Raw genomic sequence first — 15353 nt, 5'->3', positions numbered from 1 at the left:
GTTCCAAGAGCCGATTGGTTCCCCAAGAGCAATTGGCAGCGTTGATTTCATTTGGCAAACATAAAATCCATTTATTTGCTATCAAAACAAATGAATAAAAATAATATTCCAATTTTTCATGGAAATAGTCTGAAAATTGAGACAGCCTGCGTATGCACTTTTTTAAAGAAAAAAAAAACAGAAAAAGAAAAAAAAGAGCAGGTTCTTTTAGGTTCTTAAAAGAACCCGCTCTTTTCCGACTTTTCCAAATAACTAAATAACTATTTTTTAAAAGAGAAAATAAGAGATCTTTGATTTATAGAGCTTTCTTTTTTAAATTTTTCATTGGCCTACATTGTGACAGTTGCGACAACAAACTGCAGAAAGAGAGGAAAGCCGGCTGAACGGCCTGGCTGAATCCCAATCGGATTTCTACATGAGAATATGATGGGGCTACCTGCTCACTATAAATCAACATTATTCTCGGTTTACAGCACTGGTTACTTTTGATGATGATTCCGCGAATAGCGTGACTTTAAACTAATAATATAGGCTTATACATATAGGCCTATATGCGCCTACATGTAATTTCTTTTTTTTTTTGTTTTAATTGTAAAAAAAATCCTCATTGACACCTTGTCTCCTCTTCAATTTCTACAGTATCTATAGTTTCAATAATTTACTTCACTCTTATTAGATATTTTTCCGTGTGAGCAAGAGAATAAACCTTGAATTTTTTTCTGTTCTTTTTTTTTTCTTTAAAAAAAAAAGCGTGCATGGACTGTCTCAGTTCTCAAACTGCCACGCAGAAGGCCAAGGTTTCTCCCATATGCTTCTTCAAAATAAGGAAAGAAGGAATTAGTCTAAAGGTGATGGGTATGAGATACAACACCAGTGCCGACTTCAAACAAAATACACGGGAGGGTTAATATGATCCCCTACTTTTGTCACAAAATGAATTGAGATGACCTAACGAGGCCTATATATATAATAGGCTTATATGCAATGAGACCGAAATTCTTCCGATATTAGGGTCATATTATGCACATCTGGATTCACATGTAAGTCACATTGATAGATTTTTTTTTCAACTTTGATCGAACGATTGACAATTTAAAATGAAAAGAAACTCGATCATAAGGCATTAACATACACAAAAGTGTGACCTGGACGTCTGCATTGAGCAAAATGTGAGTGGATGTCAGGTAGCCAACCGGTAGGCCTACAACTAGCAGCTGGCGAGTTGCAATGCATATATACTATATAACTTTCATAAATGCGTTGCGTTCATATATGCTGGGTACACTACATCTGCCTCTTTTGTTCTCGACATCTGTCATCTATTTTTTTTTTAATGGCCGTTTTCTAAGAAGTAGGGGAAATGATGAAAAAAATTAACCAATTTCTGTATCATGTTTTTCATCTATTATATGTGTTTAAAGTAAGTATGATGAATATATATTTTTTACTCACTTACTGAACCTTATTTATCGAGCAACAATTTACATCTCATTTTCCTATCTAGTTATTTGTTTGTTATTTTTTTTAATTGTTTGTTTATTTTTTTATTTATTCATTTATTTTTGCTGCGACTGTTTCTGTTCCGTCGTGCCTCTTTCGTTTTTGATATTTACCTGTATCTGTAACTCAAAGGCAAAATCTCATAGTTTCTTCATTTTAAAAAAAACTTTTTAATGGAAGCTTAATTTTGAATACTTATTTTCTAACGTTAGTCAAATTAAATAGATCAGGGATCAGGCCTTATATCATTTTCAGCTAGCTTTATTGCAATTTATACAACAGAAGATTTATATTTTTTGGTTTGAAGTTAAATTATCTTCATACATTGATGATATATATTTTTCTGGCTTTGAAGTTTCTTATTTCCTTTTACACGTAATGATTCAAATTTGTTTATTTTTCTTTAATTTGGTGGTTCAGTCTTCACCCAAAGGCGACTTTTAGCTGTCAGAAGCCACATTCTGTATGTAGTCTCCTGCATTTATAATTTTGAGCGGGTATGCCAAGATTCTGTTCTTGTTGAAGCGTTGGAAGTGCGAGTGAATGGTAATTTTAACATTGGTAACCTGAGGCTTACCGTGATTCATTTACTGGTTGTCTGCAGCATCGGTGAGGATTTTTTATTATTTCGCGTGGGGAAATATTATCAAGTTGCCGGCTGATTCTGGTCTTAACATTTGTCAATGAAATGTTTCTCAAACCTTTTAAAATCAAGTCTCAGACGGCTATTAAGGGCTCTGACCGGTAAGCGTATGGATTAAAATGTGTGTCATTTAAAGAAAAGGGCATGATTAACGAAGTGACTGCTCGGTCGATTGCACCACTCTGACTCAATCCTGTCAGTGTCAGGCCTTTTTTCCACAGCCTATTGGTTTCCTCCTCTTTTAAGCCTTAAATTGATGTTATTCTACTTTCTGAATATCCATTTCAACTTAATGCCCTTGATGTTTAAAATCAAATAAATGTTTTTTCCGATGTTTCAGTGTGTCAGAAATATTTGTTATAAAAAATAGAGCAGTTTCAGTGCAGTTTCACCTGTATTCCACTGGTACAATCATCTGGTATCTACAACATTGTAATTAAGTAGTTTTTTACAAATCTGATTAGAATTGGTGCATTTTCATTATTTATTTCAGCAAAAAGTTGAGAGCAGAACTAGAAGTCCAGTTTCCAAGTCTTCCCTCTGATCAATGGACTGATCTGGTACCAAATAAGGAAGAGATGAGTATTATGAAAATCTACTCACACTCGGGAGAAAGCGTTGTAGTATATGTTCTTCACAAAAATCCCATATTCTTTGAAGTAAATAGATGTCTTTTTCCCACAGGTGAGTCTTCTCCATATAATTCAGTGAATATACTAGTAGGCACATTTAATTGTATATATACAGTACAGTTCGTACGTGTATATAAAGAAATATATTTCTGTATCAAAGTACTAGTTTGTAGCAGTGTTTGATTTGCAGATCTTAGCAATTGTTTTGTTAAATTAAATGTAATAATATAATGTCCAAGACATTTATTAGTTTGCTAGCTGTATTTGAATTTAAATTGAAGACAAAATATTTATTGATTGAATACAAACAACAAAATCATGCAAGTTGTTACAGTTCTTGACTCCTGATATATTTTGATATGACAACTAAACATCAAATTCACCTGAAGCAGACCTTGAGATAAGATCAAAATATTGTAACCTCTGTTTCAGAATGTAAGATCTAGTATGAGAGTCAATTTCAGTTCTATCTTCATCTTTTTCAAGAGTCGTTTGTTTTATTTGTAGTGTACACATTGTGGAAGAACCCAGATATCGTTCCAGTCTTTACAACATGGCCTCCAGTGTTTGAGAAAATATCTGGAGGAGCAGGTAAATACACTTTCTCTCTTCTTCTCTCTCTCTCTTTTCACACACACACACACACACACACACACACACACACACATGCGCGTACATGCACGTTCGCGCACACACACACACACACATTTATAGCAATTCATAACCATTTATGCATCTACTTTTTCAATTTTTTTTTGAAATTTCAGATCTAATGTTGCCTGGGATAGTAGTTAAGGGAGATGTCACCCCCAGATCATTATGGTCTTTGGAGAAAGGTGCCATATGTGCAATTAACCTTGCAGGGAACAGGTATATTTTCCAAAGATTTGCCACAAGAAATGAAATTTTATCATTTTCATATCAAACACATTATAACCTTTTTAGATACATAAGACTTAAAAAGCAAAGTACCCTGTTCTGCTTACGGTAACTTGAGAAAGTTCAAAATAATATTGCAAAGAACAGATAAAATATGTCCAACATTTTAGATGTCCTGTAGCCATTGGGAGAGCAGCCCTGTCCAGTAGTGATATGGTGGACTCTGGAATGAGGGGAAAAGGAGTCATTGTTATCCATTCTTATCTAGATCATTTGTGGTAAGAAAATACTATCTATTTCTGGTAAGAAAATACATTCTTTTATAGGTTATCTGAAGATATACAGAGTCTGATAACAGAAAGTATGTTAAAGCAATTTCTTAAATAGATAATGTTTCAAAGGTTTGGTGCATATAGTTGAAATACTGGTATTTTCTCTCCACTTTTTGTACTTTCTTAAATAAAGACAATACAAGTGCAAAATACAGTATAACAGTACTTTGTGCCTAACTTATATTTTTGGAGTATTATGTGATAGCATTGAAATGTCATTTAAAGGGCTGCTGGGGACAAAGGCCAATTACCTATTGTACATGATGGCTTAGCACCTTCTGAAATTTTTGAAGAAAATGGAGAAGCTGAAGAAATGTCAGAAGAAAATTCTGAGACATTTGGAGAAAAACCAGAATCTGCTGGAATAATAAACACAGACAACAGTTTATCAGATTTAGCAGAAAATCAGCTGTCAATTGAAAAATCAGACTGTGCAGCAGGTGAAAGAGATGATAATGGCTTAAATTCAGGAGTAGAAAATAGCAATAATAGAGAGACTGAAGATGTCACTGTCGAAGAAAGCAATATCGAATGCCAAGAAGAGACAATCAGTCCAGAAGGTACCTTATACTTTTCAGCCAGCTTTTAAAAAACTTTAGAGCATAACTTTATTTTTTATCATGTTAACCATGATTTAAGGCATTTGTACATTATTTGAAGTTTTTTTAGGCAATTTTTAACTTTATGTGCCTCTTTATTTTCAGCCATGGATGACCTTTTGGACATATGCTTTATGTGTGCTTTAAAGACACAGGTCAAGAAGAGTGACTTGCCACTGCTTACCAGTAAATTTTTTAGGAGTTACATGGTGCCTTTTTGGTAAGTATCAGTGTCCTTGTTAGATTTGAAAATGTGAGTGTGGATGCATTTTTAGATCATTATTGCATGTGTTTATGCAAGAAAATGTTTCTTGAGATGTTTTCCTACTAAAAACAACTATGTATACATTTCTTTTCAGCCCATCTGGAAGATTTCTTGATATTAAAAAATCGTCACACAAAAAGGTATGGAGAGCATCATAACATTAAAAAGTTTTTAATACATTTTTGTTTAAGTATCTGTTTGATTGTTTTTATCAAGTAATTGATCAAAGTGCAGGTAGCGATAAAGGATTGAGTTCTAAAAATGAATGACTAATCTAAACAACCTTCCTCTCATAACATTACATAAAATTTCTAACTAGTATTATTTATTGTTGTCTTTTTAGCTGTCCAAGTTTCTGCAAATCAAACAGTCCCAAGGCCTTATAGATGTCAAAGAGCTATCCAAGGGGGTGGAGAGCATTGTTACTATCCATAAGGATAATCAGAGGTAAGAATTTTTTCAATTTTTGTGTGATGTGTTTAACTTGAATAATAACAGATTATGATGCATGACACATTGCATGGGTGGTAAAATACACATCTTAATTTTCTCATTTTCTCATTAAAAATTTTCACCTGCAAACTAATAAAAAGTGCCAATGTATCCTCCATTATGCATACTACAAAGTAAAAGTCATATACTCAGATAAAAAAGATTTAAGAAGTTTTCATAATGAAAATCTGACTGGGGAGTCACCTTTTAGGGGAGTCAGATTTTCATGGTACAACAGTCCAGTTTTGACTGGCATTGGCAGTTGGGCCATTGGTCAACATCGCAGACTGTGCTGAAGGTCAGAGTCCAGTAAGAGTGCACATGTGGAGGTTTAAAAATAAGCTGGCGCACATTGGACTTGAAGGTCGGGATAGTTTATATGAAACATTTCTGAACAATTTATTCTTTTATTTAATAAGTCTTAGAGAGTTCAGTGTACCCGAGGGGTTCGCTTTCCATGAAGAAGTACAAGATGAGGAGACTAGTGGTGCTAAAGCATCTTATCAACCTCCAGAAATAACTTTGAAGTACTCCGTCCCTCATAATTTGGAGATTTTGTTCAAGCCAAGTGGTTACAAGTACGTTCAGATATATTTTTTCCCATTTTATATTAGTATTGTCTATTTGTTATTGTTTTGTATATGTACCAGCAGAAAACAATTAGTGCTATTTTATAAGAATCGAGATGAATATTTATGAAAGGTTTATGAAGAGTTTATGAAGTTATTTTTGTCATTTTAGGAAAGACAGCATCTTAGTTGCAGGTGAGGTGAGAAAAGCTCTTGTGAAATATGTCAGTGATAATGACCTCCAAGATAAGGATAACAAAGGGTGAGCAGATATTTTGTTTTATAATGTGTGAGACAAGTATAAAAGATTTAATAGATTTTAAAGATAATTGGTGATATGTTCATTTTTATATATACTGGATGCAATATGATTATAACATGATAATTGTTTGGTTGACAGTATTTCAAATTAACAACTATACACCAGCAAAATTATGATTTGATTATATTGTTAGCAATTTAAGGCAAAAATTGAAATCATTCTAAATTATGTTAACATTTCTGTCAGACATTCTGTTAGTTACAGTAAGGAAAAAAAGGAAATTTCTAATTGGTTGTTGTCATCAAATTTATTTTCCAGTCGGGTAGTTCTTGACCCAATCTTGACTGACTGCTTAGTCAGTAAGAATGACTATGTCACACATTTAAGATGGAATGATTTGACAAGCAGGTATGCTTGTATAGAAACAGAAACTTTATCAATATCAACACAGAAGTAGAGACTGTTCCGTCATTAATTCTTATAAATTATATATGGTTAACAACTTTTTAATATTAAGTTTTCAAATCAGGATATATGTTCATATTGTATTTCAAGTATTTCTAAGTGGTTTGTAAATCTAGTCAAAATAATAATAATAATAATAACAGCTAGATAAGTCCACAAAATCTTTTATCTATTTTAGTTGTCTGTCAAGGATGCATGCGGTCCATCAGATTACCTTTCCAGGTCAAAAGCCAGTGTTCAAGAAAGGAGGGATTCAGCCCATTAAAATCAACGTGGCGCAGAGAGCAGGGAATAAGAAGGTGAGAATGCTGTATCTCTTCAGTTTTGAGTAAGCTTCTCTTCATTATTTGTCATGTTTCTTTAGTATTTTAGTTTTACAATTGAAATATTCAACCTTTAGTTGCTAATAAATATTATTCTTGGTAAGGATTGAGGATATAGTTGTAGTTGTGAGCCACAAAATCAGCTTTGTTAACTCAATTTGTTGAAAGATTTCTCATTATTATTATTTTATTTATTTATTTATTTTATTTTTTATTTATTTATTTTATTTATTTGTTTTTTTTTTTTTTGGGGGGGGGGTATATTCTAATAAGATTGATTGGTAAAATGTAAGGTATCTCCAAAAAAATTCTTCATATGTCTACCTCCAGGTCACCCTGTTGGAAAATCTGGAAACCTACGGCATAGATCCTCATGAGTTTGCCCACACTGTCCAGATAGGTGTAGCCTGCAGCACCACGGTGTCCCCACTCCCAGGCAAGAATAAGGGCATGCAGGTACTAGTCCAGGGAAATCAGGTGGCACATGTTGAAAAGCTTCTAACAGGTATGGGTGTAGATATTGGACTTCTAAGTTCCAAGAAGTCAAACTCGTTCAGAGGACTTCTAAGTTCCAAGAAATCACACTCCTTTAAAAGTTAATCCTCTGTGTATAGTATTGTGTATTATCAGAATTCTTTGCTATTAATGTACAGTCAATTTAAATGTGTATTTTTGCATTTTCACTATAGCATAATTGAAGACAATTTGTAGTGTTTTTTATCTGAAATATATAGAGAAACAATTGAAAAAAATCTGTCACTTTTTCAGAAAAATACCAAATCCCTCAGAAGTTTGTATCAGGCTTGGAAAAAGCACCAAAATCTGGAAAGAAAAAGAGATAATAAGATTAGACAATATGCAATCAGAATACTGCAAATAGGATTATTAATTGATACATGCTTTAAAATGTGGAGCAAAGATACTTCAAACAGTGTGACAACAACATTACATTCGGAGTGGTGCAGCTGGTTTGCTAAACATTTCTACACAAATCTCCTGATACTTCAGGATCATTTTGAAATGGACTGTGAATCCATAAGCCTTTAGCACTTTAATTATGTGCAATAAATGGTTTTTGAATCATTTCATTTTTTTTAAGGGTCCATTTTTGTTTCATGATTTGTGTAAGAATACATTACTAATATATGGAAATAGCAAAAAAAAAAATGCAGCAAAAAGATGATCAACATGCTTAACTACCCTTCTTTTTAATAGAAAGAAAATGTGTTATCTGGTATTTTATATGCTGATGATTGTTTAACACTAAAGATGTAATGGCAAATATTCAACAAAAATCCTGAATTGTGATTGATTACACATTGTGACAGAAATGATAGTCCTAGAAATTGAAGTCTGAAGTTTCATGATTAGTGCACGTTGGAGGTAGCCAAAGTATCGCATGTACCAGTACTAACAAATGGAAACGGACTACGGTTCCTAGCTTACGACCATTCCCGTCATACTGGGTCAGACTTAGACGTTACTGCACCGACACCAGGAGCATGATTGTAAACGTTGTGCATATAGGTTCAACAGTCGGGAGGTTCGTTGGTCCATGTTTCTGAAATTTGTGATCCGACGTTCATTAGTCCGAAGGTTCAGTAGTCCGAAGGCTTTATAGTTGGAAGGTTCTTTGGTCCGACATTAAAATGCTTAAACGAAAGATAAAGTGTAAGATTTTAAACGTGTGTTCAACTTTTAAGTACATATAGCACCACTTGTTGAATAATTACGTTTTGGTCATTTTAACCTAAGTGCCATAAAGTTAATCTAGCCAAAAATAATCTAATTTATCTATACTTGACAAAACTTAGGTGATCCACGTTGTCACCTACATGTCATAACTGATGTAATATATGATGAATGCTACATAATTCACTTTACAAAACCGTTTATGGGGACGATGCTGGGGAGATATACCAACATCGGGTCCTTCTCTTTCGCGGGAATTGATTGATTACATAATTACTTTCCTCTCAGATGATGAATACGTGTCCAAAAAGCAACACATGAGCTCTGTTATAAAAATGAAGGTATTTTATAGACCTCCAAAACAATTAAAATTTACTATACTGATATAAGTAAATGTATAAATAGGATTGTACTTGTGTATGTGTGTCACGTACATTGTAATTCTTTAAAACGTGTCCTATGTTTGGGAAAGACCTGAAGTAATAAAGGGTACCGTTTCGAACACATCCCAAGCAAGCCTACACATTTGTAATAGTGCGTTTATAGAATTTAAAAAAAAATGAAAATTACAAAAAATTGTAGGCCTATTCAATGTGCCAGGAAACTCACCTTTCACATGCCAATTTCCTACCCGCATGTCTTTATTGAAGTGTCAGCACAACTCGGTTCATAATTGTATATGGTTTTTTGGCAGACGTCATTTCCAAACGGTGCATAATAATCATTATCATTGCGATACTGCCACGCATGGAAAGCATGCTATCAAGACAAGAAGTTTTACATCATTTGAAAGTATTATGATTAGCTGCTTGATTCTAGGCATCCCTTATTACTTTGAAATAAAACGCCAGTGATTGTTTTATCCACAGTAATATTTATTCCGCCAATTAGCCTTGGTATTAAACAAAATTTTGAAAATCACTGGAATCTGAGGCTGTGCGTGTTTTGATCCTTTGGGGGTTGTTTTAACGACGAAAACTGAAATGTACAGAACTTAAACTGAACGAAACATCTCTGTAAAACAATGTTTACTGAACATGGTAACCGAACCCGATATTTTTTGCAGAAGTTAGATTAATCGAATTGCGGAAAGGGGCGACATGATTAACACTCGGTTATTTTCTGTGACTGCTTAGTGTGACTTTATTATAGGTGTCTTACACTAGTCGACTTTTACTTATATTAATCTTCTTTTAGTTTAACTAGCCTAAGGCCCTGTACTGAGTCCTAGAAAAACTACTGGATTTACTGTTTCACGACCTACTGTATACTCGCTGTATACTTAACAGTTGTGTGTAAATGTTCTTACAAATACATACTCATATATATATCATATATCAGTGCTTACAGGGTACCTGTCTATATCATTTAGTAAACTTACTATTCACGGTAAAGTTTATGGGTGGCTTTCTACACCAGCTGTGAGTTGTGCTTTTTCAAAACCTGAAAGTGATTGAATATAGTACGAGGAGCGCAATACGAATGAAATTTCCTGAAACAATTTATGGCACAAATAATAACCCACTTAGACATATTAGGTTTTTATCGAGTCTGGTATTTTCAACCCTAGATAAAGCCTAGGTTGCATTTGCCATTTATGTCCGCGAACGGTGCCCGTTTGCTGACCGAATATCAGTTTCCGTGTGCCGTCCGTGCAGGGACTGACCGTACAAAATCGTTCTTTTAAGCAATTTTTTTTAAAATCCTTAGCCTGTAGGCCGTAGCAATATCGTAGATTGCACAATTCCCTAACGGACATTGTTCTGCTCAGTGCGGTGATCGTGCAGCAAGCAAAATTGTCTTGCGAGACGCAGACTTGTTACGGATTTCTTTTTTTTTTTTTTTTTCTTTTTTTCAGTTAAAGGGGGCATAACAATAGATAAGATGTTTAAAATTATTATGACCACGCGGGTGCTCAGAAACGCAAGGTGCTGCACCAACAACGTATCAATCAGCACTGAACGGTCGTGCGGAGGGTGTACTATATGTACGCCAACTACACTGAGATTGAGACGGCTCCATATATTAACTTTTCAACCAGCAAACCGATTTTCCCAACCTGAACTCAAGGTCATGTGGGCGAAATGGCTATGTTTGATAGCCATACAGTGTAAACATACTCACCGTAGACTGTGGCCAATCTCGATGCCAAAAAAAAAAAAAAAAAAAAAAAAAATGGCACGGAACTTCGTAAACAATTTCATCGTACGTGGCGCCCGTGGCAAATGTGACCCAGGCTTTTATTAACAAGGACTAATAAAAAAGGTTTTACTACTGGAAGTGCGCAATCAGAATTATTTCATACAGAAAAAATACCATGTCCTCACAGTATTGAAAGCATTGTAATAATTAAGCATACTCAGTACCATTGCACATCGCTCAATACATTCTTCAACGGATGAGACTCCATCTCCTGAAATAAAAAAACACCATTAACTCTTTGTGAGGTAACATGAATGAACACTGACTAGATGTGGCATAAGTCGGCGTGTTTATAAAAATCAGTTAAAATGGTTTTAAGATATTTGACAGCTTCAGCTTCAAGTAGAGATTTTGTTTTTGCCTACTTGAAGAAGCAAGTACTAATGCAGCTTAAGTATGATACTAAAATGTGTGTGTGTGTGTGTGTGTGTGTGTGTGTGTGTGTTAGAAAATCACTTGCAGGCGGAGGAATAAGACACACTTACCATTGGTATCTATTTCGATTAAAATGCCTAAATCATCTATGGACAGAACTCCATCTTTATTGAAATCGGTTAACTCGACGAGTGCACGAATCCAGTGTGGTTGAATTTTGGGATTGATTTTTATGAAATAGTTCACATATTCACTGGATGTTACTATATCATTTTCTGAAAACCAGAAAAACAACAGGCATTGTCAAGTTTTTTAGGAGTTTTATTCCATGAGATATAAATTTAACATGGAAAATTTTTACTATCATTGTTATAAGTTATAAAGCTCACATTCAGTAGTTACCAGTAACTTCAACAGTATATAGAACGACCACAAGTCATATATAAGGTAATCATTAGGCCTACTACTACTGTTTTGTTTTATAATAGGCACAGAATGCGATCTTACAGCAGTATATCTGAAACGTGAGGTTTTGTAAACCTCAATGTTGACCGATGACGACATCACAAAACAATATTGCGATCTGATTTTACAACGTTTACGAATGACAGCGATGTTGCAACTTTGGTTATATTTTTGAAGAAGGTCATTCGGGTTGCAAATTATACAGTAAAACAATTACTGAATTTTGTTTTTGTTCAATACATTCCTCTGCAGACCCCAGAAAAGTGATATCGATCGAGGGGCAGCACTTTTTGTGGTCTGCTAAACAGCCATTGTTCTTCACCCATATGATATGAAGCACACTCGATTAAAACGTCAACCATCACCAGCACAAAATAACGGTACTTATACCTACCGTCTGTGTCGGCAGCATACCAAAAGGCGACCAATTCTAGTACACTGAATTTACCATCGTTATTGCTGTCAATGATATCGCAAAGTAACGCCCCTATCTCCTTTTCTGTTTGAGGAGATTCTGTCCCATTTTCACGACCACAACTAAAACAACGCGAAACTAGTTTTTGGAAGGTATCTCTTAATGCGTATGTGTTTTTAGGTGCTGATGGGAAAAGAAATATATTTCGCAGGCCCAATCCCAATCCATACAGATTTTTAGTCCGAATTGAGTATACTGCATTGTTACATGTACCAGCATTAGTTATAACTAGATTTAATTTAGTTTTAAGATAGACCAGTTAAAAAGAAAAACAATCTAGCAGTTTTTCAAATGAATATTCTCCCTTTGATTTAAAGTAAAATAATTCTTCCAAGATACTTTGAGACTATTTACTCAAAATCAATTCTACGTGTTTGAACAAAAGGAAATAATAAATCAAATATAAAAAGTATATCCCAAAATTCCAAATGATCACTTCATTCATTTATTGAATAATTGAATTGATCATTTCAATTATTTGTTGAATACCCAATAAAAATTTAAACTAAAAGCAGTGTTGGTTTAAGAATGTAAATCCTGAAAATGCACATCTTTTCTTTTATATAACAAATTACTCAATACGTATATTAAAACGCTGTCTCAAGAAAGTTATCCAGCCAAGTTATTTCTACCCTTATCTGCCGTATTTATCAATCAATCAATAACTGATATTAAATAATATATTATAACTGTAATTATTTAACTTATGCTGTTAATTTGTGTTTCCAATCTGCCTGGATAGGGATTGGGACTGCGATAACGGTATATGTAGAAGTATACACATATTTCATGAAACCAACAACAAGTAGCAATGCTACACGATGATTTTGATGTATTGCATTTCTGTCCTTCTTACGCCAAAATTCAACCAGAACTCGAACCAATCAACACAGCAACTTTCAATGCACCCCTAATCATTAATAAACAATTCATATGGAGAGAGAATGAGAGAGAGAAAGAGACACAAATTCCAGTGCTTACACGCTTGTCGCCATGGAGACAACACACAGGCCCACAATCACGATTTGGAACTTCATCTTCAATCTGCAGTTTGTGTTTTTTTTTAATCAAGTATCAGAGGTATCCTAAAATGTTAATTAATCCAAACGTAAATTTTAGTTTGCATTGGACATAAAACGTAAACGCGACAATTATCCTTTTTAATTGAGTATTGTTCGCCCTTAACAATAAAAATAGAATAATAATAACAATAATAATATGCCTTTTAAGAACATCTCATTATTTCTGAATAAACAGGAGTCTTGCAGGCGTGAATCAAACATTTCAGGAACCATGGGCGGACTTTAGGTGTAAAACACAATAAACAAATAATTTTACCCCCCCCCCCCCAAAAAAAAAAAACATAAATAAAATAAAAGTACCTATCGACTCTCACATTGTTTTTAAAGTTTTATAGATCAAAACATTTACTTGCACATTTAAAAAAGAAAAACTGTTGGTTGTACTACAAGTGCCATTTAATTCTAACTTAATTCTAAAGTTATCATTGTTAAATTTCAACGAACATTTAATAAATCTTTATATATCAATTTAAAGAGATTTGATTCACCAATGTATGAAAAATTGTCTGATCTTAATCTGAAACTTACTGAATGGCGGTATTCACAGCAGCTGTGCCTATGAAACTCCCCTACGAACATGTTATCAGGAAAGGCGTCACTCTTGCCATTTGAAAATAATATATTGTGTCGTCATCGGCACACATACTGGTATACCCAAAGTATGCGGCATGCAGCGATTGGGTGAAATAAACCGATGGAAGAAAGGAAAGACCCCTGTTCTCGGCAAGTACATATTCTACCAGAACACAGCTTATAACTTCTATTGGGAGCCAAAAGAATAGGCAAAAGCAATGGCTTTTTTTTTTCACCGTACCCCAAATTTCACTCTGTCATAGATTATTGGATTATATTCTATTTTGAGCAATGGAACTAAGGCTATTAGATTAAGTTTAGAAATAAGTTTTGGTGTAAATGTTCAGTTAAAAACGAAATAATACGAGGATGCCATGACAACAAAGGACAGTTAATATTTTGAAAACCTTTCGAATTTCTATTTCAAGATAATTTTCTTATTATTATATTATGTCTGCAGATAACATTTAACACAAGAAGTGTTTGCTTTTTATTTGTGATTAATTTAGATATGCATAGGAGGGGGGAATATCATTAGGCCTATTTTATTTTCAGTGACACTATAGTGTGTGCCTGTGTGTATTTTGGAACAGAAAGCGAATTTATATCGGTAAATCATGTCAACTAGTGGATGAAGATCGAATCTTGTAACAGATTGACGGTTAATATCATGTCCATTTCTTCAGTGTGTTGGACCAGTATCTAAGTTTAGAGGAAACAATGTTTATTTGACTGTCTTGTTCCTAGAATAAGTAAAAACATAAAAGGGTGTGTTTAAAGTCACGTACATGCATATTCCAGAAGCTTTGACCTCGTGACAACATCCCACCCGCATTTCTTAAACTGAAATGTTGTCCTGGCAGTCACATTAACAATGCCTTATATTTTTGTCAGTTTTGAACGGCGCGTAATTATCCTGGCATTACGTGCCGTCGATCATATGGTCTGTTTTTCTGTAATGAGACCCACTGTTATTTAACACAAAGTATTTCATCCAATACACTATTGTCGCGAAATTTTATTATTTTTCTAATTAAAAGCCTCGGTGGTATTTAACACAATTTCAGAATATTTAGATAATGATTCATCAGCCTTTTATTCATTGATGATGTTTTTTTCAAAAACGGGAACTGAAACTTCCCTATCCAATGAGTACTTACTAGTGTTGACAATAACGACAGCACATGCAGGCTAACTTTTTATTATGGAAAGCCTAATAAGACATTTTAATATAGACATATGTAGTTGTATACAAAACAAATTACACCAATAAGCAAAAATTTGGCGCGAGGGTTTGTTTTGTTGGACGAGTAGCTCGATATCGTTCACAGAGGTCTTCCATATATGTGCGTACATTGCACAGTTGTAGATCAAATTGTAGATCCGTTACAAATATAGGGAGCAAACTTTTAGTGGCAGGCTACCCACCAAGATAAACAAAAAGAGGGAACATGCATGAACCCCGAGCTACCTGCCTTTGTGACTGATGTAGGTAAAAAGGCGGGGGTTAAAATTGGTTACCACTGTT

The 15353-nt window shown here is 34.2% G+C and overlaps 1 protein-coding gene across 1 annotated transcript; it reads left to right on the top strand.

The window, feature by feature from the left end:
* The first annotated feature begins 2091 nt into the window (after positions 1-2091).
* On the top strand, positions 2092-9174 carry LOC106167342 (eukaryotic translation initiation factor 2D-like). The gene is made up of 15 exons (XM_013546087.2): positions 2092-2244; positions 2637-2827; positions 3283-3366; positions 3543-3645; positions 3825-3932; positions 4212-4546; positions 4691-4805; positions 4945-4990; positions 5194-5297; positions 5762-5920; positions 6084-6173; positions 6492-6581; positions 6817-6937; positions 7292-7466; positions 7730-9174. The coding sequence occupies exons 1-15, from the start codon at positions 2189-2191 to the stop codon at positions 7801-7803; spliced, it is 1851 nt and encodes a 616-aa protein (XP_013401541.2). The 5' UTR covers positions 2092-2188; the 3' UTR covers positions 7804-9174.
* Positions 9175-15353: the final 6179 nt, after the last annotated feature.

This window comes from Lingula anatina, chromosome 1 (genome assembly GCF_051362555.1).
Source record: "Lingula anatina isolate TDL-2025a chromosome 1, LinAna3.0, whole genome shotgun sequence".
NCBI lineage: Eukaryota > Metazoa > Brachiopoda > Lingulata > Lingulida > Lingulidae > Lingula > Lingula anatina.
Note: the sequence above shows the minus strand (reverse complement) of the source record. Positions and strands in the feature narration are given on the sequence as shown.

Bases quoted from the DNA above. Each gene is read 5' to 3' on its own strand.
- LOC106167342 (XM_013546087.2), top strand. From the start codon at position 2,189: ATGTTTCTCAAACCTTTTAAAATCAAGTCTCAGACGGCTATTAAGGGC. The intron at 5,921-6,083 runs GTACGTTCAGAT...TTGTCATTTTAG, and splicing joins TTCAAGCCAAGTGGTTACAA to GAAAGACAGCATCTTAGTTG. The intron at 7,467-7,729 runs GTATGGGTGTAG...TCACTTTTTCAG, and splicing joins TGTTGAAAAGCTTCTAACAG to AAAAATACCAAATCCCTCAG.